This window comes from Rhinolophus sinicus, chromosome 5 (genome assembly GCF_057876585.1).
Source record: "Rhinolophus sinicus isolate RSI-liver-muscle chromosome 5, RSI-T2T, whole genome shotgun sequence".
NCBI lineage: Eukaryota > Metazoa > Chordata > Mammalia > Chiroptera > Rhinolophidae > Rhinolophus > Rhinolophus sinicus.
This window is the reverse complement of record NC_142505.1, coordinates 47819751-47843462: the sequence shown is the minus strand read 5'-3', so window position 1 is coordinate 47843462 and position 23712 is coordinate 47819751. Positions and strand designations below refer to the sequence as shown.

The window sequence follows — 23712 nt, the reverse complement described above, 5'->3', positions numbered from 1 at the left end:
CAGTCACTCGTGACGAAAACTTGTAAGTCAAGGTCATGAACAAGTTTCTTGTAACTAATGGAAATAACCTGATGAGGTATAACTGTCATATCTGGAAGAGATCGCTGTGGCCCTTATGTCCTTTTGTTGTCAGTGGGATGTTGACAATAGCAAGGAAGGATGCTGGTGAGATCCCGGGTAGCAGTGACTTCTTGGTCCACTCAGCCCGAAGACCTACGAGATGAAGGTCTGTGGTCTATCAGTTAGCCCTTGGGCACACTGGTGGCCTCCTGCCTCCAGCTTTAACTTGTGCCCCTTCCTGGCAGCAAGAAGTCCTGGGTTAATGTTGACCTGTCATGCCTCTGAAGGGAAATCCAAGCTGTATCTTTCCCCAGGCGGTGTAGGCCTATAGGCTGCCACCCAGAGTCCGTCTGAAGAGGCAGCATCTGGTTGGCAGCCCACTCTGCCCTGAAGACTGCAATTCACTGGCCTTTTTGCAGCCCAGCCAACACAGGTGGCACTGGGAGCTTCCCATGGGCCAGAGCACGTACCTGTGGTGTGCAGGGCTGGCTCTAGGAGTTTCACAGGCTTCCAACTAGGAGGGGAGAGCTCTCTGTTTTACCCTGTGAAACTGGTAGCTCTGAAGGGCTTTGCTCTCGGTGAGGGACTTCTGGTCCAACTGTTGTCAGCTCCTCGAGCTCCTGGGTGGGTGGGTGAATTGGGTTAATTTGATTTCTTTTCATGAAGTTTGTTGGAAGTCAGACCTATGTGAGCAAACCATGGCCTGCTTCCACTGTCTGCCTAGTGAGGCTGCTTAATGTGTGGCGTTACAATTCACAGAAACACATTCTTGAAATGAAAGGGAAGACGATGTACTTACATTGTAAAATGGTTTACAATAAAGTTTGACATCTTATTACGGTTTTTTTAAAAAAAGAAACCATTACTTTGTGGTTGTTGGCTGTGTATTCTCTGGAGTTGAAACAGCTTAGTGGGGTCAAGGAAATTTCCCCAGTGGGTTGAAAGGTTCTCCCTAGGAAACAGTGAGAATGAACCTTACATCGCCTCCTAGTAGATGCAGGAACCAAAATTTGCTGAGGAAAAATACCAAACATACTCTTGCCATTTCCACTTCCCTGTTCATATGAGTAAAAGCTTCTCTGCCTCCCGGAGGAGTGAGCGGTGCCGTGATGACTGAACATACGTATCCTTGCCCCTGAAGCCACAGTATTGGAAGGCACGTGCCTCCCTGGGCAGAGCCGGCTGTGGGGGCAGTGCCGAAGCGCTCACCCAGGGAGCTGGGCTCTCAAGCCGGGCCTGCCCTCCGTGCCTCTGGCCCCTATTCGGAGTCCTGGGTTTATGCCCATGGCTGTCGGAAGGCATTCCTCATGTCAGCACTTGTCTCAGATGGAGCCTGGCAGTCCTCGCATTGGCCTCCTAGGGTCAGGACCAGGCGTGGGGGGGGGTTGCGGGGGGGTTGGGGGGGGGCTGAGGTATGACAGCAGTGGAGTGGCATTCAGGATAAACAAATGTCAGTGCCCAGTTAGGTTCCATCTGCCTGGGGCCTTCAGGCATAAAAATTATCTCCATCACACACTGACAAGGAGCTTGGGTGTGTCTGACCCAGTGGGGAAGCCCTGGCCTCCGATCCACGTCCACTCCCCATACCCAGCCCAGGCTTAGAGTCCTACCATGTGCCCCGGGGGTCTTCCCTTCAAGGATGGGGGTATTAGCAGCTAGCAGAGGAGAACTCAGTGACCTTCAGGGGAGCCCTTGGGCCTGTTTCTCTCTCACAGCTCAATACCTAGAATGGGCTTCACTCTCGCCTACCCTCTTTCATCAGTCTAAATGTCCTCAGGCCAGGCGCCTTTCGAACCTCATCTCACTCAGAGGCTCAGTGTTTCCTGCCCTCAGCTCACCCTTACCACAAAGCACGATTTCCTCCTGGTCCTTCCTGAGTGCCTTACCCCACCTTTTTCATCCCTTTGCCCGACAAAGGATGGGGGCCATGAACAAGACCATAGGTGCAGAGTTCCCCGGGCTTCCCCTGGCCGAGTCCACCTGTGCTGAGTCCACTGTGAGGGCCCAGTGAGCTCTCATTGAGCAGAGCTCATGAGAGGCAGACGCAGGAAGCATCCACTCAGCTGCCGTGCAGGGAGGGAAAGTCTCTCTGGAATCCAGGGAAGGCGTAGAGAGGAAGAAAGCAAGTTCAAAGAGGTCCAGCCTGGCTCAAGCCCTCCCTTCCTCAGGGACACCCCACACTGGGATGGATTGTCGCAGGCGGACAGCTCCTGCTGCCACACATTCCAGGACCTACATTCATAAACAAGCTGGGACGTCGCTGCCAGTCCCAGCACCTCCCGCTGGAAAACAGAGCAGCTGTTCCCGAGGGTACAGGGTCTCCCCAGCTGTCTGCTGTCACCAGGCTGCAGCCTCCCGGGCAGCTGTGCTCAGCGCGCCCCTCTCATCTCTGAGAATAAACTCTGAAGCCAGTGGCTGTGTGGTCCTGAATCATCGGGGAGCCTGTCGGAGCAGGGGGAGTGACTTCCCAGGACAGGCAAGCGGACTATATAAGTTCCAGAGGGCTGGGCACTGCTCACATCTCTCCCACAGCTACTGCCTGCCTGAGAGGCCTTCGGAGCAGCCCTCGTACAGCACCCACCATGTCCCAGGTAGGAGGGCCCAGCACAGGCAGTCGGTGCAGTGGGTGTGGGGGCTGGGAGGGTGGGGAACTGGACACTCATCCCCGGCAGCTGTGTCTTGCGCTGAGTTCTAGGCATAAACACAGGCAGCTCTGTAGCCCCTGGGAGGCTGGGGCTCAGGTAGGAGAGATCCTGGCCCAGCTTATCCTGAGAGAATCCCTGTTTAGCTAGTTTGGTGGTACGCCATGGTTAGAAGGGATAGGAAAATATGTGTGGTCCTTCCAGGTCTCTGTGTGCCTTTGTGTGTGAGGACGCTGTGTGACTTGGTGTGTGGAGTTGGGCATGTTTGTGGGTGTGTGTGTGTGTGTGTACACACGTGAGGCTGAATCTGTTGGTGTACTACCCGATGCCCAGGTGTCTGTACAGAGGTGCAGTGTGTTCCTTCATGGACCAGGGAGTCCTTGTACCTGCCCCCAGGGCTGAGGGGAGGGCAGGCCTCAGACTCAAGGGCAGCTGGGACTGAGGGGTGAGGAGGCACTGAGTCTGGGGATTGATTCCAGCCCTGGGGGGACAGACAGACCAGCCTGCTAAGCAGACAGTTATCTTTGCTGCCTGCTCCATGGTGGAGGCTGACTTTAGACTGACTTCATGGGCAATTTGATTCGTCTATCCCAGTCCCACCCCAAAACGCACAAGGCAAATACTGGTAATTTGGGGGGACACTGGCAATCCTTAAGGGAACCCCTGCCACAGGTTAGCAGGTCTTGGAATTCACCAAAAGCCTTGGAATTCAGCTTGAAAGCCATTCCCTTTCCCCTCTGTCTATTGTGCCCAGACCTGAGCTTGGCCAGGCAGGCAGATGGTGTGAGGCTACAGCGGCCACAGCCGCAGAGCTCCCAACCTGTGGAGAAGGGCAGAGAAACTCAAAGTGGGGGGGTTGGGGGGGAAGGCGGGCAGATGAAGTATAGTTGGAAAGGCTTGCTGGAAGAGGAATGGGCCTTGAATTGGCTTGAGTTCAGGAAGCAAGAAAGGGGTCTCAGCCTCCAGGCCTCAGGTTGTAAGATGACAGTCTGGGCTCTCCAAGGCTGGCACTCAGGAAGCCCCCATCAAGAAGAAGCGCCCCCCTGTGAAGGAGGAGGATTTGAAGGGGGCCCGAGGGAACCTGAGCAAGAACCAGGAGATCAAGTCCAAGACGTACCAGGTCATGCGGGAGTGTGGTGAGTATTTTGGGGGTGATGGCGGTGGGCGGTGCACCTGTGTGTCAATAGGAGGGGGTGGGTGCTGCATGGGGGGTCCCATGGGTCCTTTCTAAGAGTCTAGAGCTCCCGGGCTCGGGATTGCTCTGCACAAAAAGGGCCTTCCCTCCTTGGGAAGCCGGGCTGAGCCCCTAAGCACACCTCCTTCCCATCCTCTCTGCAGAGCAAGCTGGCACCACCGCCCCGTCTGTGTTCAGCCGGACCCGGACTGGCAGTGAGACTGTGTTTGACAAGCCCAAAGCCGATCCCGCCAAGAGTGTCTTTGGCTGAGAAGTGCACGCCACTCCCCTCGCCACGGCCAACACTGACGCAGGAGTCTTTCCCAAGAACTTTTTTATGCCTGAACTCACCCGCTTACCTGTCACCCCTGGGACTGCCACCCCTCCCCCACAGCCCTGGCCCCTCAGCCCAGGACCTCTGCACCAGAACCTGGGAAACACCAATAAAGAGGATGCCCAAGTGGCCCCAGCATTTGGAGGGTGTTGGTTGGTCACTGGTCATGACCCCTAAGTGGAGGGGAGGGCAGGTTGCGAGTGTGGCACATGTTCTGTACCCTTCATGGCTTTTGGGAGGGTCTCAGAGGATAATGCACGTACTGTTACGGCCACGGCTGCATACTAGACAGAGCCTTGGACGTGGAGACCTGGCACTGACCCTCTGTGTGACTTCAGACCATTTCTCTTCTAAAGCTCAGTTTCTCCTTGTGTATGACAAGGGAGTAGAGCGGGAGCCTGCTGCATAAAGCAGGCCACAGTGACGCTGCTCAGAGTGAAGCACATGGGAGCGTGAGGCTGTCCCTCCCCTGCCTTCTGCAGAAGTCCTCAAGATGCTTCCTAGGACTCCACGGCTCTGCAGGAGCCAGGGATCTCACAGCCCCTTCCCCGCCCCCATCCCCTTGCTTGTACTGCCTCCTCGCCAGCTTGAATCCCTCGATTGACGCTCCTTCTGGCCAGTGGCAGTGTGTTTCCTGAGCTCAGGGTGAATGTCCCCATTGCCACTCCCACAGATCCCCTGAGCCAGGGAAACACCGGGTGCTCGGCTCATGTGAGATCTTCCTTCTTCAGGCCTCACTGTCCCCTGTGTGCATACAGCTGTTAGCCTCTGGGCACTACAGAGGCCTGTCCAGCTGTGACAGCAAGACCACAGTGGGGGCTGGGCTCACAGTGCCTGGCTCGGGGCTGTGCCTACAGGGAAGCCCAGCCTGTCCCCCGGGCAGGTGGATCTGGCTGCTCAGCTTTTCCCATGTTCCCGGCCAACTTGGCCTGCATACATAGCTATTCCAGGCTGGGCCCACGCTCTGTGCCCCAAGGGAGCGGACCTGTGGGGACAGGGCCTGGGCCTGCTCAGTGGGCTCCTTGGGGAGGCTCTTCCCCCAGATTGCTGACAGGGTACGTTCCCCTGTGTGATCCCAGTTATATCAGCCAGAGGGCGAGCAGTGGAGCTGCGCACAGACCTGAGCCTTCTGGCTGGAGTGTCTCGGAGAAGGAACTTTTACTGCATTACTGCAGCCACAGACACAGCGCCCAAGTCCATGATGCCTCCCCCAGGGCCACATGCTACTTGTGGGGACCAAGGCAGGGCTAATGGAGGAGACCCGTTCCCAGCCCTCTGCAAGCCAGTCACTGCCTCGGGACCTCGAGTGGGCCCCAAATGGCTGTCCCTCCCCCCATAACTAGTGCCCCCAAGTCCTCCTTCCCCAAACCAGGATTTGGCACCTGGCTGCATTTTTCTGAAACATCTTTACCCCATCTGTGGCCACTGACTCAGGAGCTGGGTTTTCCCACAGCTACCAGGGACACAAATACCAGCTGTGTCCAGATCCCCTATTTATTCACTTTATTGCTATTTGTTACAAAAGCGACACTTCAACTTTATTAAAGGAGAATTGAACAAAGTCATCGATAACCCTACCTTAGGCCCTGGGGTCACCGCCCCATGGATGCTCTTGACAAGGGCTCTGCCTTGGTGTGCTGATGGGTTAGCCGTTGGCCCTTTCCCTCAAGCTGTGATTCACGGGCTCCTGGGCCTGACTCGTCCACGTCGGCCCCCTGAGTGTGCACCACCACCCTGAACTGGCCCCCTCGGGAGCTCTGTCCTTCCTCTTCTGTCCCTTGCTTTCCTCTCAGTAAATCCCCTGAGGGAGGCCTCTGGGCCACAGCGTGGGGACATTTTTATGGCTTGGTTTGTATTGCCAAAGTGCAGGTCTGGTGTTGGCGGCCTTGCTGGAGTTGAACCAAGAGTCCTGGCTACATTAAAGGGGCCTGAACAGCAGCCTGGGACCCCAAGAGAGAAGGGGGGCCCTGGGCCCAGCCTCTCTCACCCCAGAAATAAGATGGCTCCATCCTGCCTTGGCCCCATCAGATCTTGCCCAGTCACACTGGCCTAACCTGCTGTCTCTTTCCTCCCAGAAGCTGCCCCCAAGCCTTCCTCTTCCCAGCCATCCCTCTGTTTGCCCCCCGACTGAGCTAATGGAAAGTGGGGCTGGCTCACTGTTGTAACTCCCAGTCCTAGGGAGCTTGTTGGAGCAACTGGTGTGAGGGGTGGTAGTGACCTGGGAAGGTTCTAGACCTTTCAGAAACGACGCCAATACCTGACTGCCATCTGAGCCTGCCTTTCCTCAGTATAGCAGGTCCTCGAATAATGTCGTTTTATTCAACCTTGTTCGGTCATAATGTTGATGAGGGAAAAAATTCAATTCCCAGCAGGGGCCACTGTCTGTGTGGAGTTCGCACGTTCTCCCCATGTCTGTGTGGGTTTTCTCCAGGTACTCCGATTTCCTCTCACTTGCCAAAGATGTGCACATGGGGTGAACTGGCCTGTGTGCATACATTGCTCCAGCCTGAGTAAGTATGGGTGTGTGTGAGTGGCCCTGCGATGCAAGGGCGGCCTGTCTGGGGTGGGGTCCTGCTTTGTGCCCTGAGCTGTCGGGAGAGGCTTTGGCCACCCGCAACCCTGAACTGAAATAAGTGGGTTGGAAAAGCATCATCTTCCTTGTTTTTATTCATCTTTCTTAAATGTGTGTATAGCTCACGTTTATTTCAATGTTTAATATTAGAAGTGTTTTGCGTTTTTATTTAGAAGTTTGGTGATGTTTTTGTGATCAGAAATATGCTGTAGGAACCAAACTCATTTATATCAATTAGCCTAGGGTAAAATGTTGGACAGTTAAGTTCACAAACTTTCCACCATGCTCTTACACAGTGGAAAGTTCGCAAACTTAATTGTCCGACCAGGCTTATGTCATTTCACTTAAGGTTGCATTTCCAAGAACCTAGCAATGATGACATTGAGGACTTACTGTACATGTTCCTGTCCCCAGCCAAGGTCCATGGGACATTTGCAGTTTGCCCGCTTATCTGACACCACTGCAATTTTTGGCCTGTAGCTCCCAATTTCTCAGAAACTGCCCCCGCAGGGGGCGGGGCAGTGAGCAAGTTACTAATTCATTCCCCACTTTCTCTCAGCTTCAGAAGCAGACACTGGAGCCAAAATGAATACTCCAGCCCTAGCCCCTACCTGTGGCATCATGCTGGTCCTGCTCTCGCTGCTGGCTGTCCTCCAGACCACCACTGCCCAAAAGGTAATGGGTACCATGGGCACCTGAGTCTGAATGGTGTGAGCTGGTGAATGAATGATTGAAGTAGAGGAGAGCCTGTGTGTGTGCAAGCGTGTAAGTACAAGGGAGCATGGATCAGTGTGTATGCAAAAGAAGCCGTGCTGATCCAGCAGGCACTGCCCCGAGGGCTTTGTGGACACTGTCCCATTTTACAGAAGGGCTGAGCCCATTCCCATATTGCAGGTGAGGAAATGCAGCTTAGCAAGTTGCCCCTGGAGGCCAGCAGTGGGTGTGGGTGCGTGTGGATGGGCTTTGTGAGCCCAGCTCTACCTCTCCCTGGCTGAGTGACCTTGAGGAAGTTATTATGCTTTCTCTGTCTCACTTCCCTCATCTGTAAAACAGTAATAATAGAACCTCTTCGGAGGTTTGTTGTGACGGTGAAATCTGTAATACTATAAAGTGCTCAGTACGGCGCCTAGCATAAAGCAGACACTCACATATATATACAAGCCACTGGCCAGTCACCCACCTCTGTGCTAAGCCGTGTGTGCAGCTGAATAGAGCTGGTATGTACACAAGAGTGCCGTATACAGGACATGTGTAAGGCTCCGTGTGTGTGGGCATGGGGACCTTAGACCTGGGGTGCAGAGCATATGCCTGGGTCAGTGACCCATGGGGATAGGCAGGGCAACTGGGGAGAATCGATGGCTACAGAAAGGGGGCAAAGAAGATTCCCAGTTCTTAGAGACCTGACCCCCATTACCTCCAGATTTTCCCAGCTCCTGTAGGCTCCTGGCGGGAGACTGGCAGGAGCTGTTCTCCCTGATTTCTGCAGAGGCCAAGGTTGCCAGAAATCAGAGGACTTGTTTGCTGCCCTTTCACTGGGCAGAGCTAAGACCATAAGCTTCCTGATCCTGCCAGGGCCAGGACAAACGAGATGCCCTCCCAGGTTCCACCACCTGCCGTGTGCTTGGCAGCCTGGACCCCTGCCCAGTGTGGCGCTGTAAGGTGGGGAATGAAGAACACGGCTGCCTCTTATTCGAGAGGACGGTTCACATGTGACAGGCCTCCTGGGGTTTAGCCTAGGCCTGGACGGTTCAGTCGGGGTTGGGAGTCAGGACTTGGTGTGGGACCTAGGTCGGGACCCACTCTTGAAGAGTGATGTCCCAAGCTGGATGGGCATTGAAACAATCCCACCCCGCCTCCTTCACTGGTCCAGAATGACATCGACATCTACAGCCTCACGGTGGACTCCAAGGTCTCATCCCGATTTGCCCACACGGTCATCACCAGCCGGGTGGTCAACAGAGCAGATACTCTGCAGGAGGTCACCTTCCAGATGGAGCTGCCCAAGAAAGCCTTCATCACCAACTTCTCCATGTAGGTGCCTTCCTGCCCTCCCCCTCCTCCCTCCTCCCAACGCTGCACTGCGAACACCCACTTCCTGATGGAAGGTGTGTCTGCTCCACCTGTGGGCAATACAGGGAACCAGAGCTTTACCCAGGAACCTCGTGCATTCTCAGGTGGTTCCATCCCTCCATCCAGCTCGCTAGCCCTCCTTCCCTCCATTCCTCTTCCCTTCATCCCTCTCTCTCTCCATCCCTCTATCCCTCTGCCCCTCCCTCCCTTCTTTCCCTTCCTCTCTCCCTCTATCCCTCCCTCCGTCTGTCCTTCCGTGATCCCTAAGTACTGTCCAGGTAGCAGGTGGAAAAGCACGGCATCTTTGTGTCTTTGCCTTTGAGGAGTACAGATTTGGGGCAGCCTGAAGCCAATCGCAGGCAGGAGGGAGACACCAAAGGGCAGATTCCAGCTCAGAATACAGAAAACGTCCTAATCCCCGGGCTACCCCACATGGAATGATGCCGTGAGGAGGGGAACCTCCTTGTCACTGGAAGTTCGAAGCCAGGCTAGCCCCCCACCCCCAACTGGGATACCACAGAAAGGGCGGTTCTGCTCTGGGTCAGAGGCCACACTGGGAGGCCCCTGGGGTGTCTGTGGACTCTGTGAGCTGGTGATGATACTCACGTTGTCCTCTACTATCCTCCCGTACTCTTCCCCAACTCAGTTTTGCAATGTTTGGTAAACGCAAGAGAACTCTCTGTCCGTCCCTGGCCCCACAGGAGAAGCAGTGATTGACATGCCAGAGAGAGGCTGATCCCAGAAACTCAGGGAGGGTGATGGGTAAAGCAGAGAGCGAGTGTCTCTCAGGCAGGGTCCCCAGGGCCCCCTGGGCCCTCTAAAAAGCTGCATGGGGGCTGGTTCCTTGTGGTTGCCTCCTCCCTCTAGCCTTGCCCATGCCCCTCCAACAGTTCCTACGTCTCCTGACCCCGGAGTCAGGTCTGTGCTGCGTATCTCACAGCATGGGTTTTGCAGGCTGCACTCAGCCCCCCACATGGATGCCAAGCCTGCCAGATTGCAAGGTTCCAGGCCCAGCACATCTGCTGAGAGCCCAGGACTTGCATCACTCTCTGGACTCAGATCCTGTTGCTGCATGAAATAGGGACGTGGGGGCAGGGTGCCCTCCTCCCTGACCTGGCTGGGCCTCTGGGACTTGGAGCCCTGCAGCCCCGCACCAGCCCCATCCCAAGCCCAGGGTTAAATTATGAGCCGGAAGCTCAGGACGGTGGGAAGAAGGAACACTTGGTCCTGACATCCTGGCTGCCCTCTCCCCCACTTACCCCTGCAAACACCCACTCTTCCACAACACCCCCAGAGGGGGCAGGCTTATGTTTGCTTGCCACATCCCTATTCACCCCATGTGGAGGTTCTAGGGTCATCTTTTTCCTTCAGGAAACAGCCGAGGCAGTTTTCTCAGTCCCAAAGAATGGCCACTAGGATTGTATAGGTGCCCCTAGGAGCCCCGTCCAACAGTTGTCCAAAACCCGCTTTCCCAGAGGCCACCTTCCCTGTAGAGTGTCCTGCCCTGTGTTGGTGGGAAGTGGAGACAGCCATGGGGGAGAGAGTTCAGAGCCTTGCAGCCTGTGTCTCCCACTGGCCTGGAAGCCTGGCCTCTCCCTTCTCTCAGTCTGCCTGGACAGAGGGCTGGGTGCAAACACGGCTCAGAAAGCTCTCACTGGTCATTGACCGGTTCCTCTGGGAACAGTCTATGAGGTGGAAGGGGTAACTGGAATGTGGGGCCAGACTGGAAGGGAGAAGAGAGGCCGGGACTTAGCTTAGCCCTGCCTCCTCTGCACCCTCCCTCCCCTGCCCATTCACTTACAGTGTGCATGCCTCAGGGTAGATGGAGTCCTGGCATACCTTGCAGAGGCTCCCTGCCCTTACCCAGTGTCCTGCAGAGTCTTGTACCCAGTAGGTGCATGATAAATAGGAATGGGCTCTGGCGAAGGTAGGAGTCACTCTAAGGAGAGGTTCCCAGGAGGAGGTGGGGTTGGAGTGGCTGCCCCCACCAGGCTCTCAGCAGCACTCGCCTTCTGCCTCAGGATCATCGACGGAGTGACCTACCCAGGGAACATCAAGGATAAGGCTGCAGCCCAGGAGCAGTACGCTGACGCCGTGGCCAGGGGAGAGAGCGCTGGCCTCGTCAAGTGAGCCCCAGGGGGGGGGGGGGAGGCCCTGCACGGGGGGGCACGGTGCCCCTACCTTCAGCCCTTTAGCCCTGGTCTGGAGGGGCAAACCTGATGCCCTCCTCCCCCAGGGCCACCGGGAGAAAACTGGAGCAGTTCCAGGTGTCAGTGAGTGTGGCCCCCGCTGCCAAGGTCACCTTTGAGCTGGTGTACGAGGAGTTGCTCAAGCGGCATCTGGGACTGTATGAGTTGCTGCTGCGAGTCCGGCCCCAGCAGCTAGTCAAGCACCTGCAGGTACCTGGTGCTGTCCCCTCCCAGGAGGCCTCCTAGATGACCCCTGCTTTGTAGAGGACGGCCTCTCCTTCCCCTCTGCCTCCTAGGAGGCCCAGGCCTGGCTCCTGGCTAACCCAGTGACCCAATTCTTGCCTCCAGATGGACATTCACATCTTCGAGCCTCAGGGCATCCGCTTTCTGGAGACAGAGAGCACCTTCCTGACCAACGAACTGGCAAGCGCCCTCACCACCTCACAGAACGAGACCAAGGTAGGTTTGCCATGGTCAGCGGGCGAGGATACCAAGGGGGCCTGGCTTCAGGCCCGCCCTGTGAGCCTGGATTTCCAGAGAGTGGGACAGTGGGGCAGGATCGCTAAGCTGGATGGACTTCTGAGGTCTGTGCCCATGCTGTCATTTGGCAGCCGGGGAGTGCAAGGCCTAAAGGAGAACAGGGTCCTCCTGGTTTGAACCCTGACATCAGGGGAAAGGGACTTGGAAAGCACACTGAGGTGAGGGTCCCACGACCAGGGGGAGAGAAGAAAATACCTGGATTGAACAGATCCTGACCCCAGCCTCTGCTTGCACAGCTCCATGCTCACCCCCCCGCCCATGTATGGAGACAGTTATCTGATAGTTCAGCCAGAGAGAAAGTTCCCTAGGATTTGATCCAAGGTTGCACCTGGAATTCTCCTTTCAGATGGAATGAGGGGCTTGTTGGCATGGCCTTGCTGCTCCTCCCAACTTCAGCCTTGTCGTTTCTTCAGGCTCACATCCGATTCAAGCCGACGCTCTCCCAGCAGCAGAAGTCTCCAGAGCAAGAGGACACAGTCGTGGATGGAAACTTCATCGTGCGCTATGATGTGAACCGGACGCTCTCTGGGGGGTCCATTCAGGTGCGTGGGCTCTGGGCGAGAGCAGGGCAACCCGGAAATCCATCCATCTCAAGAACCTAAGCCTGGGTATTCTAGAAGAAAAGGCAAAGTAACTGCTCCTACTTATCAATGTGCACCAGGACAGCACAGACAGAAAACAATCAGTTTAGTTACGTTGTCCCCGAAAGAATTTCCTTTCAGAGGCAAAAATGTTTCATCTCTGCTAAACCTGCAGGGTTTCCCTCATTGCCTTGGCTGCCAGGAAACTCATAGCTCAGTTTTATGCTCAATTGCAGTAGCTTCTGTGCTGGCTTCATTGTACTTCCCCTTTATTCTTTTGATGGATCTTGTTTTTAGAGTCTTCATTCTTTTGATTGATTTAAGTTTATTAAGTCTTTACCTTTTAGTATAAGCTGACCCAAATGCTCTAACAAACAGGAGGTAAAGAGTGTGTAGGGTTCTAGTGGGGCACGCATGAGCAGGGAAGTCTGAAACAAAAGATGGCGGGGATTTAGGGAGGTTAGAGGTAGAGGGGCTGGACAGAGGTAGAGGGGCTGGAATGAAGAGACCCTGGGGGCAGGGCAGGGCTGCAGCTCTCATCACCTGTGGTGCATCTCACTTTGGTCATAGATCGAGAATGGCTACTTTGTGCACTACTTTGCCCCCGAGGGCCTGCCCACGATACCCAAGAATGTGATCTTCGTCATTGATAAGAGTGGCTCCATGCAGGGCAAGAAAATCCAGCAGGTGGGTCACACCAGCAGACGCCTCACACCATCTGCTCTAGCCCAGCAGGCAGACCCTCCCTTCTCCATCTTCCTGGGTAGGGGGCTTCCAGGGTCCGAGGTTGGTCAGAGTACGGGGCAAGTCCCGCCCCTAGAATATCTACCATGTCCCCACTCCAGATGCAGGCCCAGGAGCCCCCAGTGAGGCCCCATTAAGACACCCACTTCATCTTTCCTTCCCCTGACCAGACCCGGGAAGCCCTAATCAAGATCCTAGATGACCTCAGCCCCAAAGACCAGTTCAACCTAGTCAGCTTCAGTGGGGTAGCAACCCAGTGGATGCCATCACTGATGCCAGCTTCAGCAGAGAACGTGGAGAAGGCCAGGAGCTATGCTTCCGACATCCAAGCCCGAGGAGGTGAGTGCCTCTGCAGCCCTGCAGGGTGGAGGGTTCCCGGGCACTGAGCCCTGCCTGGGAGCCATCCTGAGAATGTGTGCGTCTCAGGGACCAACATCAACAGTGCGATGCTGATGGCCGTGCAGCTGCTGGACGAAGCCAACCGGAAGGAGCAGCTGCCCGTTGGGAGCGTCTCCCTTATCATCCTCCTCACCGATGGTGACCCCACCGTGGGTAAGTGCACTGCCAGCAATTCCTGGGCACACTGCCCAGAGTGACCCTGGCTTGCTGTGGGACCTGGGGCAGGGAGGGCGGTCCCTAAGGTCCGTCTGGCTCTGAGATTCCAGAAATATCCCTTGAGCAAATCACTGTTTTCTCTCCCCATTCCCAAACCGCTGGGTCCAGGGGAGACCAACCCTAAGAATATCCAGAAGAATGTGCAGGATGCCATAGGCGGCCAGTATAGTCTCTTCTGCCTGGGCTTTGGCTTTGACGTCAGCTACGCCTTCTTGGAAAAGCTGGCACTGGACAACGGTGGCCTGGCTCGGCGCATCTACGAGGATTCGGACTCCGCCGTGCAGCTCCAGGTGCCAGCCTGCCCCGTGGGCTGCCTGAGCGAGGGGTGGCTCAAAGAGTTGGGAAGACCCCCGCCCAGCCCGCGTGACACCCCCCACCCTGCAGGACTTCTACCAGGAGGTGGCCAACCCACTGCTGACAGCGGTGGCCTTCGAGTACCCAAGCAACGCCGTGGAGGAGGTCACGCAGGACAACTTCCACCTGCTCTTCAAGGGCTCTGAGATGGTGGTGGCCGGGAAGCTTCGGGACCAGAGCCCTGATGTGCTCTCAGCCAAAGTGAGCGGGCAGCTGGTGAGTGTGGCCAGCCGTCCTTGAGAGAAGGGCAGCTGGTGAGTGTGGCCAGCCGTCCTGGAGAGGAAGGGCAGCTGGTGAGTGTGGCCAGCCGTCCTGGAGAGGAAGGGCAGCTGGAGCAGGCATTCACAGGGGCTGGGTTCAAACCCCAGCTTTGCCACACTCCAGCCGATTGACCATGAGCAAGTGACACAGTGCCCCTTGCCACTTGTGGATGACATTGGTCCCTACTGCATGGGCTCATGATGGGGATTCAATGAGATGATGTCGTGACTCTCCGGGGAGCACCCGTGCTATGTTGACATGGGGTGAGCACTCAGTGGCCAGTCTGGGCTGCTGTGCCTGAGGGGCCAGGCGCTTGGCATCCCCTCCTGTCCTCATGCCAGCCCTCTGAGGATGCACTCGGGCAGGGAGGGCTGCCCCCACTTCACAGATCATCAGACTGAGGTCCAAGCAGGGCAGGCAAGCTGCCCTGGGCCCCACTGCAGCTGGGTCAGGAGCTCGGCTCACTACGTGGTGCCCTGTCCTGGCCCAGCCCTCCCTGCCTCTGTGCCACAGGGGGCCCTCTCATTCCACAAAGAGAAACTGAAGCATCACACAAATAAGGAGCTGCAGGCTGGGGTGTTCCTGACTGGATAAGCCCGGGGACTCGGAGGAACAGCACCAGGAGCCCCAGCCTGGCCTGGGGTTCAGGGAAGGCCTACTGGAGCTGAGACAACGGGCTGAGCGGGAGGTGGCAGAGGCCAGATGGTGGAGTGATGGAAGAATGTTCAGGCTTTCATGGCAGGTGGGCAGGATGTGTAGGGAGAACGGCAGGTGGGCAAGGCAGGTGGCTGTGAGGGGCCCAGGGCCAAGCTTGGAAGAAGTAGCCAAGTGTCACAATGTGTCACGGTGGGCAGTGCATGCCGAGTGGCGCTTGCTTAGCTTCAACACTCTGCTACCTTCTGGGAGTGAGGCCTGGGGAAGTCACCTGATCTCGCTGTGCCTCAGTTTCCTCCTGTGTAAAAACAAGAATCGGTCACCTTACCCGCCCTGTAAGGCTGCTGTGGGGATTAACGTCTGGCTCGGTGTAAATACTCCATACATGTTCACTGCTGGTATTATCCTGGAGGCCAGGAGTCCCCAAAGTGCAGAACCCAAGGGGACGCAGAGTAATTCACAAACAAACATGTCTTTGTTTTAGTAGTTATGTATTTATTTTAATATGTCTTCTGAAAAATATAACTCAAATCCCAAACCTAAGGTTTCATAGGTATTTTGGCATGGATCAAGGCTGAGTGAAGAGTGTTAGTCTACTTAAAGTTCATTTAAGGAAAGTTCATTTAAGGAAAACCATCAAACAGCTAGCTGTACCTGTGGATAGGGCAAAATTTCTGCAGGTGACCTGAGTGGGACAAAGCTTTGGGAGGCCCGGCTCTGGGTGAGAGACTGAGGAGGGTGGTTTCAGCAAGGGAGGCAGGATCTGATCCACACAGAAAAGGTCTTTGGTTGTTGTGGGATTTGTGACGAGAGAAGACTGGGGTTCCTCTGCCCCTGCACCCACTTCCCAGGCTGCTGGCCAGGTCAGCCCGGGACCATAAGCCCCCCCCCCCCCCCCCCCCCCCGGGAAGGGTGCAGCAGTCCACCCAGAAGGTGGGTACAGGCTGCTCTGTCACACTGCACAGTGCCCAGCAGAGGGCAGCAACGTGGGCAGGGGCAGTTTGTTGGGGCCCCAAATCCAAGCAGGGACATGACACCTGAATTCTCTTCTCAGCTCTGCCACTGACTGCTGAGGAACGCGCTTCCCTCTCTGTCCTCAGAGTCTCCATCTTTTAGGTGGGGTGGGCTGTGTCTGGGGACCCCACTTGCTCCACTGCACTTGCGTGTCCTTCGTGCTGCTGTTTCTACAGCCTGGGGCTCAGATTCCATCCGCATTTCCCTTTCTCCCAAAGACTCCATGTGATCCGAGCTCCTGGCTCCGTGCCTGCTGTGTTCCACCTGGGTTAGTTTCTACCTTTTCTCTCCACCTCCTTCTCGTCCTTGGGGGCTCTGAGACTGAGCCCCTCGCACCGCTAAACCTCCTCCCTATCCCCTACTCTACTCACAGCCAGTGTATGGGACCTTCCCAGCTCCTACCAGGGTTATCATGGACGCGCTCGGAATTGCCAGGCCCGGTGTGGGCGTCAGCCCTCACTGCTCCTGTCTTTCCAGCTCATGCAGAACATCACCTTCCAAACGGAGGCCGGGGTGGCGGAGCAGGAGAAGGAGTTCCAGAGCCCCAAGTACATCTTCCATGGCTTCATGGAGAGACTCTGGGCGTACCTGACCATCCAGCAACTGCTGGAGCAAATGTGAGTCCCGTGCCCTCGAGGGCCCACTGGGGCAGCCACACTCAGCCTCAGGGCCTCCCCGAGCTCCTCACTGGTGGGGCAGGCACAGTTGGCATGTGGCATGGAGAGAGTCGTGGTATCCTGTCTGAGCTCCAGACTCTCCCAGCAGGAATCTGCTCCCCCCCCCACCACACACACACACACACACACACACACACACACACACACACACGGGTCTGGAAGAGAGGGCGAATCGAACTGGGCCCCCAGGGACCTGCTGAGCCTCTGATACTTCTCAACCTGCAGAGTTTCCGCGTCAGATGCTGAAAAACAGGCCCTTGAAGCTCGAGCTCTGGGCTTGTCACTCAACTACAGCTTTGTCACCCCCCTCACATCCATGGTAGTCACCAAACCTGAGGGCCAAGAAGAGTCTCAAGTTGCTGAGAAGCCTGTGGAAAATGGTGGGTGTGAGAGTGGGTCCCAGCCTCCATGGTGGCAGAGTTTTAACCCAGTGTTCTCCCAGTTCCCGACCAAGATGCTAACCCTGCCACTCAGACTCTCAGGATCCCCAGGTGATGCATCCCATTTCGTTGATGTGGAAACTGAGACCAGATCTCCCAACACTTCCTCTCCCCAAGTTCACTGCACCTGTGTAGTGCTGGGGTTGGGAAGCAAGGTTACATATAAGAACTGCAGGCTTATCAAAACCACTCCAACCATGTGTCTCTGTCTCTTTCTTTCTCTCTTTTGTTTTATCCAGAAGACAGACACATGATCCTTGCCGCAGGTAAGGGCCTAATACCTTTAAAGACTGGCCTGGGTGACAGTTGGCTGGCACAGGGCCTAGGACACCAGTCCCACAAGGTTGCTGACAAGGGCCTCTCCATCTCAGTCCTGCTGCCAGGAGGGGGAGTTGTCTGCCCAAGCACACAATGTTTTGTCACCTGTTCATTCAGATATTGGCTGTCCTGGGCCCTAGGGACACAATTCCCATCTGGCTGGATGTACACTTAGGCTTCTCTGATTTCCAGGTCGTGGTATCTTCAGATCTCAGTCCATAGGAAACAGAAGGTTCAGAATAAAAGGTAGCAAAGGAGGCGAAGGAGGGGAGGGCAGATTGACAACCTTGACCCTGGCCACAGACTAGACTCTGCCCCGGCTGTAGGGGCAATGACTTGCTTGGCTCTCCTGGCTGGTAACAGGGCTGGGACTCAAGTTCGTGTGTGTCTGATTAACAGGCAACTCTGCAGACCCTTTGTTCGCTACCAGAGGAGGCTTCAGAGGACAAGGTAACGTAAAGAGCATTGCTGGGAAAGGGGTGGCCAATATCCCAGCAGAGAGGAGTTCAAGAAGGGTCCATTGTTTCAGCTTGGAATTTCTCCTGGCCCTGGGGCGAGAGGCTCTAAGAATGGCAGTTGTGGGGAGGGGAGCCATTTGCCCTCTCCGTATAGCATTCCTCAAGTGGGTCTCAGAGGCCTGGGGGGACCCATGACACTGCTCAAAAGAAGAGCAGGTGTCGACTTTTCTAAAGCTGGAGTTGCTGGATTCTTCCCGAAATTGGGAGCACCCGGACCTCTTCATCCTCCTCCTCATCATCATCATTCTCCTCTTCTCTACGATACGACGTCAGATCTGAGGCTGTCAAACTTCCCAAGTAAGCCACTTTCTGACCTCAGAGCGTCTTGTTAACCCAAGGTGATAATTAAACCTGCCCGTAGAGTTGGATGAGGAAGCACCAAGCACAGAGGTGGGCACAGACACAGGAGCGTTTCTGTGGGGCATGACATTAAAGTAATGTGTCCTTTATTTTCACTGAATCAGATTCATCACACTCTGAAGGCTAGCTCAGGATGAAACCTTTTAGAAAGGGAAGGCCTTCTCCATTCCCAAAGCCAGCCGTGGTCTCGCAAGCTGTTTCTGATCTCCAAATCGGGACTTAGACACAGCCGCAGAGCCAGGCTGGCGCCTGTCTCCTCAGTGTTTTTTCCTAATAGAGTGCTCTTCTGCTTGAAAAATGTCTTCGTGCAGGGTCTCCTAGGTTAGGTGTATGTGTGGCAGGGGGTGCAGTGATGGCGAGAGGGCGTGCTGATTGCCCTGAATCCTGACTGCCTTCTCCCTTTCTGTTTCTGGCTGATTCTGCCCAGTGCCTGATTTGGAGTTTTCCGCCCGCCCAGGTCCCGATGGACGGTTTCATGACATGGATTTAGGAATCAGAGGTAGCCAGACCAGAGCCCCTGCAGTAGACTGCGCCCCTATAGCAGGGAGACCCGGGGATGGGAGAGCCCCCAGGGAGCTCTAGGAACCTGTCGTGTGGGTTTCTCAATGTTGAAGGGGAGAAGGAGCCCTGGCCACACCCGTCACTACTCCATCCTTCAACATCCCCTGGGAAGGGGCTGCCTGAACCCAGACTTTTTCTTCTTTCAGAAACAACCACGACAGCCCCACCCCTAGGTAAGCAGCCAGCCCCCCTCAGCCCTCCTCCCCATCCTTGCCCTCCAGTCTGCTCTCCCTGCCCCAGGAAGCTCACCTGCCATCCCAGCCCCCATCCAGGCTCCTCCTGTCATCCTGCCGCTGCCCGGGCAGAGCGTGGACCGGCTCTGTGTGGACATCAAGCACTCTCAGGGGCCAATGAACCTGCTCTCAGACCCTGACCAAGGTGAGAAGTGCACCTCCAGCCAGCCATTCAGAGACCCAGACCCTGCTCACCCCCAACCAACCACCCTGTAGGCAACAGTGGGTGACCTGCCCATGGAGCCTGTCCTGTGTCACAGCATGGTCACGCCCCTGAGCGCTGACACTTGCACCCATACACCGCCCCACAGACCTTTCACTGGGCACCACATATTCAGGTGTGGAGGGCCTGGCACTCCAGGGTGAAAGATGTGGGCTTGCCTCCAGGCACTGCCTTGCTTCAGGGGTGGGGAGACATACCTGGGTGCAGATAAGACAGTGGCCCGTAGTCAGTGCCAGAGTGACGTGGAGATGAGCCCAGAGGAGAAAGCAAGGGCTGTCTGAGGGCCAGGGAGGCTGCACAGGGTCACACGGGAGTGACAGGGACCTGGCAGATAGTGGGGGTCCACCAGGCAGAAGCCAGAGCCCCGAAAGATACTCATGGGACTACAGAGATTATGGAGGAGGCGAGTGGTAGGAGGAGGGAGGTGCGCTGGCCAGACCTGTCCGCCAACCCCCAGAAGGGTCTTACTGGGTGAGTGAAGGTGTCAGGGCAGACACGGGGATCCAGCACTCGGGATGCTCACCCCAGCACGGTCTCCCACTTCAGCAAGCCAGGCCCAGTCTGTTTGCTCCCTGAAGGTGGGGACCAGCGATTTTCCACCTCGCTCTTGGCCATGGCACCTAGCTCAGGCCCAGGCCCACGACAGCGGCTCTAGAAATGGCAGCTGACTTCAGACAAAGATCCCCCTTCTCAGAGGGCTCATCTGAAGGTGGCAATCACGGAGGATTTGGGGGCCCTTCCATAGCCATGTGGAGCCAAAGGATGAGTGGAAAGGTTGTGGAAACCATGCTCCAGTGTGAGGGAATCCTGGGGAAGGGGCACTGAGGAGGGGCTTGGTGAAGGACGGTTCTGGGGGACGTAATCAGGGAAGACCTGCTCAGGCCAATGCCCAGCTGGGGCCATTGCTCTGACCGCTCTGCTCCTGGCCCTCAGGGGTTGAGGTGACTGGCCAGTATGAGATGGAGAAGGCCCAGTTCTCATGGATCGAGGTGACCTTCAAGAACCTCCAGCTGCAAGTCCGCGCGTCCCCTGAGTACGTGGTAGTGACTCGGAACCGAAGAAGCTCTGTGTACAAGTGGAAGGAAACGCTCTTCTCGGTGATGCCCGGGTGAGCGTCAGGCTGGGGAGCAGCAGTGACCTCTTAGCTGGTGACAGCGCTGACAGGTTGCCTGAGGCCACTGGTGTGGGGGGTGGGGGGGAGTGCCTGGGCTGGGCATGTGTCCTCTGTAGTGGGCTGTACCCGCAAGATGAGCAGAGGTGCGGACAGCCCTGCACCATACCCGTCCTGCTCTGGGGGGCCCCAGGGGGTTGCCTTGGGGGCCTGGCTGCCCTCACACCTAACCCAGGTCATTCTCCAGTGCAGGGAGACAGTGTGGTTTGGAACTAGCTCTGCTGCTAATCCTGTGTGACTCTGGGGAGGATGCTTAGCCCCTCTGAGCCTCAGTTTTCTCATTCGTAACGGGGGATAATCACCCCAGCCCTGAATTAGAAGCTAAAGGGAGACCCAATGAGGGAACGTGGCTGGGGAGCACTCTGATCATTAGAAGGAGTGGTGCCCGCTGGGCACGCTGGAGGGCAGCTCTCCACGTGCTGAGATAATGAGGACAATAGTGAGAAGTTGGAGGGCACTGTCCTGCGCATGCTCTTGAAGCTCTGATGAGGACAGACGAGTCTATCTGGCCTCAAACACTGGGCAGCTGGTGGGTAATGGAGAGGGATGTTGACCTCTTCTGGGAGGGGCTGCTGCCCCATAGAGCCTTCCAGAGACAGCTCTCCAGCTCTGGAAGTTACAAGGGGCCTGGGAGAGAGGCCAAGGACCCCGGCCCTGTTTGAGCATTGCCCTGTTTCCCAGCCGGTGCTGAGTACAAAGAACCTTATCTGTTCCCTCTCACTGAGCCCCTCAGCAGAGACTGGTTTCCACTTGACAAATGAGTGAACACCTAGCAAATTAGAGAGGCTCACCTGAAAACCTCCCAATTTCATAAAAGATCTTCAAGTTTCTTGTTATCTGATAAATACACAAAGATCGATAGCATTTTTATGCCTTGGACATACACACCAGACGATGGAATAAAGAATTCCTACTAATCGTAGTGACACAGAGTCCACATCCTTTCATGAGCTACAGAAGATACGTGTGAAGAAAAACAGACCACACCTCCTACGGTCAAACGCAAGGCAGCACAAGTTTAGTGTAAGTCCATTTAAAATAACCTCAGAATAACATCACGGTCTTATTCAACATGCTCGAAGGACCTAACATTCCTCAGAAAACCAAACGGCAAGAATTTCAAAGATTATTTGAAGTGAAAAGAAGGGGATAGAATAAGAAGACACTTGCCCTTCTAGAAATTAAAACACACAATTAAACACTAATCAAAAGAAAGCACTAGCCATAAAAGCAAAAGGGACGGAGTAAACCTATTAGATACCCCCTTGAATCATATGAAAAGAATTCATGAGAAATCAAATCTAAGAAAACCAGAAGGAAAGGAACCATTGTTTTGTTTCATAAGTGCTGGGATTACCAGGTATCATTAGATTAACTTTGGTCCCAGCTTACTAGTGAGCAATCTGAAACCCAGACTATGTCATGGACTTCCCAGCTAAGGCCACAGCAGGAATTCCTGAGGACAAGAGGCCAGCGCCCACCCACTCCCACCTTTGCTGCCAAGGCCCCCTGCAGGCGTCTCCACGCCTGCCGTCCTCTCAGGACCCTGGATTTCTCCACAGCCTCAAGATGACCATGGACAAAGCAGGACTCCTGCTGCTCAGCAACCCAGACAGAGTGACCATTGGCCTGCTGTTCTGGGATGGCCCTGGGCAGGGACTCCGGCTCCTTCTGCGGGACACTGACCGCTTCTCCAGCCATGTCAGCGGGACCCTTGGTATGCTGCCCAGGGCCCCAGGCTTGGCGTCCTCAGAAGCCACCTCTGCCTTCAAATAGGCAGTGCCCTGCTCTTCTGTATGTCTCCCAGCCTCCTGTCTGTATCCTTGGCTGACTCGCCCTTTGTCTCCCAGGCCAGTTTTACCAGGACATACTCTGGGCGCCCCCAGCAGCAGCAGATGACAGCAAGCGAACACTGAGGGTTCAGGGGCGTGACCACTCTGCCACCAGGTGACTCAGCGCAAACAGACCCCTGAGCCTGGCCAGGAGTGGGGGCTGGGAGGCTGAGAGCTGGTCTTTGGGGGCCACCACTCCCCTGTCCTTATGGGGAACTAGAGATAGCCAGGTGAAAGGTTGACGCCTTAGACATGTTTGACCCAGCTCTCAGTGACCCCACAAAGGACGGTCAACTCAGACCCACAGAAAACACACCAGCCCAGAGATCACTAGGGTAAGTTGAGGACAATAGGAAACTCTCCCTGAACTCTCAAAGCCCTGGACCCTGGAGAACACACACAACTGAGTTCCCCTGGGTGAGCGGGCCTTGTCGGCCTGTGCTACAGGGAGTCCTAAGGGGCCCCGAAACTCTACCCTCCATGTTCCTGTCCCCAGTTCTCTCCCTCTCTTCCCACCACACTTGAGATTTGCTGACCACCTGTCTGTCTGTACATCTATCCACCCCAGAGAGCTCAAGCTGGACTACCAAGAGGAGGCCCCGGGAACAGAGATTTCCTGCTGGTCTGTGGAGCTGTAGTTCTCACGTGAGGAGTTATGCCCACTCCACCCGCCGTGCAACCCCAGTGTGTACAGATGGCTGTCATCCTGTGGAGCCTGGACTGTGATGGGGAGAGGAGTTCCACTCATTACAAATAAAGAAAGGTGGTGTCAGCCCAAGGAGTGGGCGTCTCTGATTCCATCAGGCCAGTCCCAGGGTCTCAGAATCGCATCTTAGACACTTAGCTCTGTGTAACACTAGAATACTCCACTTGTAGCCAGTAGGACCATGGAGAACTTTCAGTCCCTTTGATTTACAAGGAGGGAAACTAAGATTTAGAGAGATTAAATCACCCATTTAAATTGTCACTCCAGCCCTCAGCTGGGGACCTAGGGCAAGAGAACATTCTCTGGGAGCAAAGGTTCAGTCTCGGTCCGTGAAAACCAGCTTTGATGCTAACAGAGAGTGAACTGGGTAGAAGTTCTTTGTAGGCCAGCTCCCCATTCTCAGCAACCTTTTGGTCCCCTTTGCAATGGGATTTGCATGACAGTTTGTTTTCACACCTGTGCTCAGGAACAGGCCTGTCTGCTCTCCAGCCTGTAAAGAAGCTAAAACTGGAAGACAAAGGAGGCAGAGATGAGGCCCCTGTCCCAGGAGGGAAGCACGTGTCTATTCCCAAGAGCCCAGTCTCCTGGTGGTGACCCAGGCCCCCAACTCTAAATCCTGGGCTGTTGAGTGTCTCCTCTCCTATCCATGCCCCAGGGTTAGGCATCCCAAAGATTCCACCAATTCCTGCACAAGAAAAGCATACTTTAAAAACACATATAATTGGGCCGGCCCAGTGGCTCAGGTGGTTGGAGCTCCGTGCTCCTAACACCAAAGGCTGCCGGTTCGATTCCCACATGGGCCAGTAGGCTCTCAACCACAAGGTTGCTGGTTCAACTCCCACAAGGGATGGTGGGCTCCGCCCCCTGCA

At 55.6% G+C, this 23712-nt stretch overlaps 2 protein-coding genes across 10 annotated transcripts; both read left to right on the top strand.

Moving 5' to 3' along the window:
* Positions 1-1764: 1764 nt before the first annotated feature.
* MUSTN1 (musculoskeletal, embryonic nuclear protein 1) lies at positions 1765-4348 on the top strand. The gene is made up of 3 exons (XM_074313091.2): positions 1765-2651; positions 3706-3838; positions 4041-4348. Exons 1-3 carry the CDS (start codon positions 2643-2645, stop codon positions 4145-4147), a joined length of 249 nt encoding a protein of 82 aa, XP_074169192.1. The 5' UTR covers positions 1765-2642; the 3' UTR covers positions 4148-4348.
* Positions 4349-7298: 2950 nt separating this feature from the next.
* Positions 7299-22909, top strand: ITIH4 (inter-alpha-trypsin inhibitor heavy chain 4). 9 transcript variants are annotated; one of them, XM_088798464.1, is made up of 24 exons: positions 7299-7457; positions 8653-8813; positions 10874-10978; positions 11089-11251; positions 11390-11500; positions 11995-12123; positions 12733-12849; positions 13077-13245; positions 13333-13458; positions 13630-13811; positions 13906-14091; positions 16282-16421; positions 16707-16861; positions 17161-17187; positions 17432-17485; positions 17639-17689; positions 17914-18054; positions 18545-18616; positions 18732-18851; positions 18940-19056; positions 20068-20242; positions 21868-22022; positions 22156-22252; positions 22706-22909. In XM_088798464.1, the coding sequence occupies exons 1-24, from the start codon at positions 7368-7370 to the stop codon at positions 22773-22775; spliced, it is 2913 nt and encodes a 970-aa protein (XP_088654590.1). In that variant the 5' UTR covers positions 7299-7367; the 3' UTR covers positions 22776-22909. The 9 variants fall into 9 exon arrangements, with proteins under 9 accessions (XP_088654590.1, XP_088654587.1, XP_088654588.1 ...); XM_088798461.1 differs by having other exon boundaries at positions 16707-16972; positions 17932-18054; XM_088798462.1 differs by having other exon boundaries at positions 16707-16972; positions 18825-18851.
* The last annotated feature ends 803 nt before the right edge of the window (positions 22910-23712 follow it).

Bases quoted from the DNA above. Each gene is read 5' to 3' on its own strand.
- MUSTN1 (XM_074313091.2), top strand. The intron at 3,839-4,040 runs GTGAGTATTTTG...TCCTCTCTGCAG, and splicing joins CCAGGTCATGCGGGAGTGTG to AGCAAGCTGGCACCACCGCC.
- ITIH4 (XM_074313090.2), top strand. From the start codon at position 7,368: ATGAATACTCCAGCCCTAGCCCCTACCTGTGGCATCATGCTGGTCCTG. The intron at 12,850-13,076 runs GTGGGTCACACC...TCCCCTGACCAG, and splicing joins AGGGCAAGAAAATCCAGCAG to ACCCGGGAAGCCCTAATCAA. The intron at 16,422-16,706 runs GTGAGTCCCGTG...CTCAACCTGCAG, and splicing joins CAGCAACTGCTGGAGCAAAT to AGTTTCCGCGTCAGATGCTG.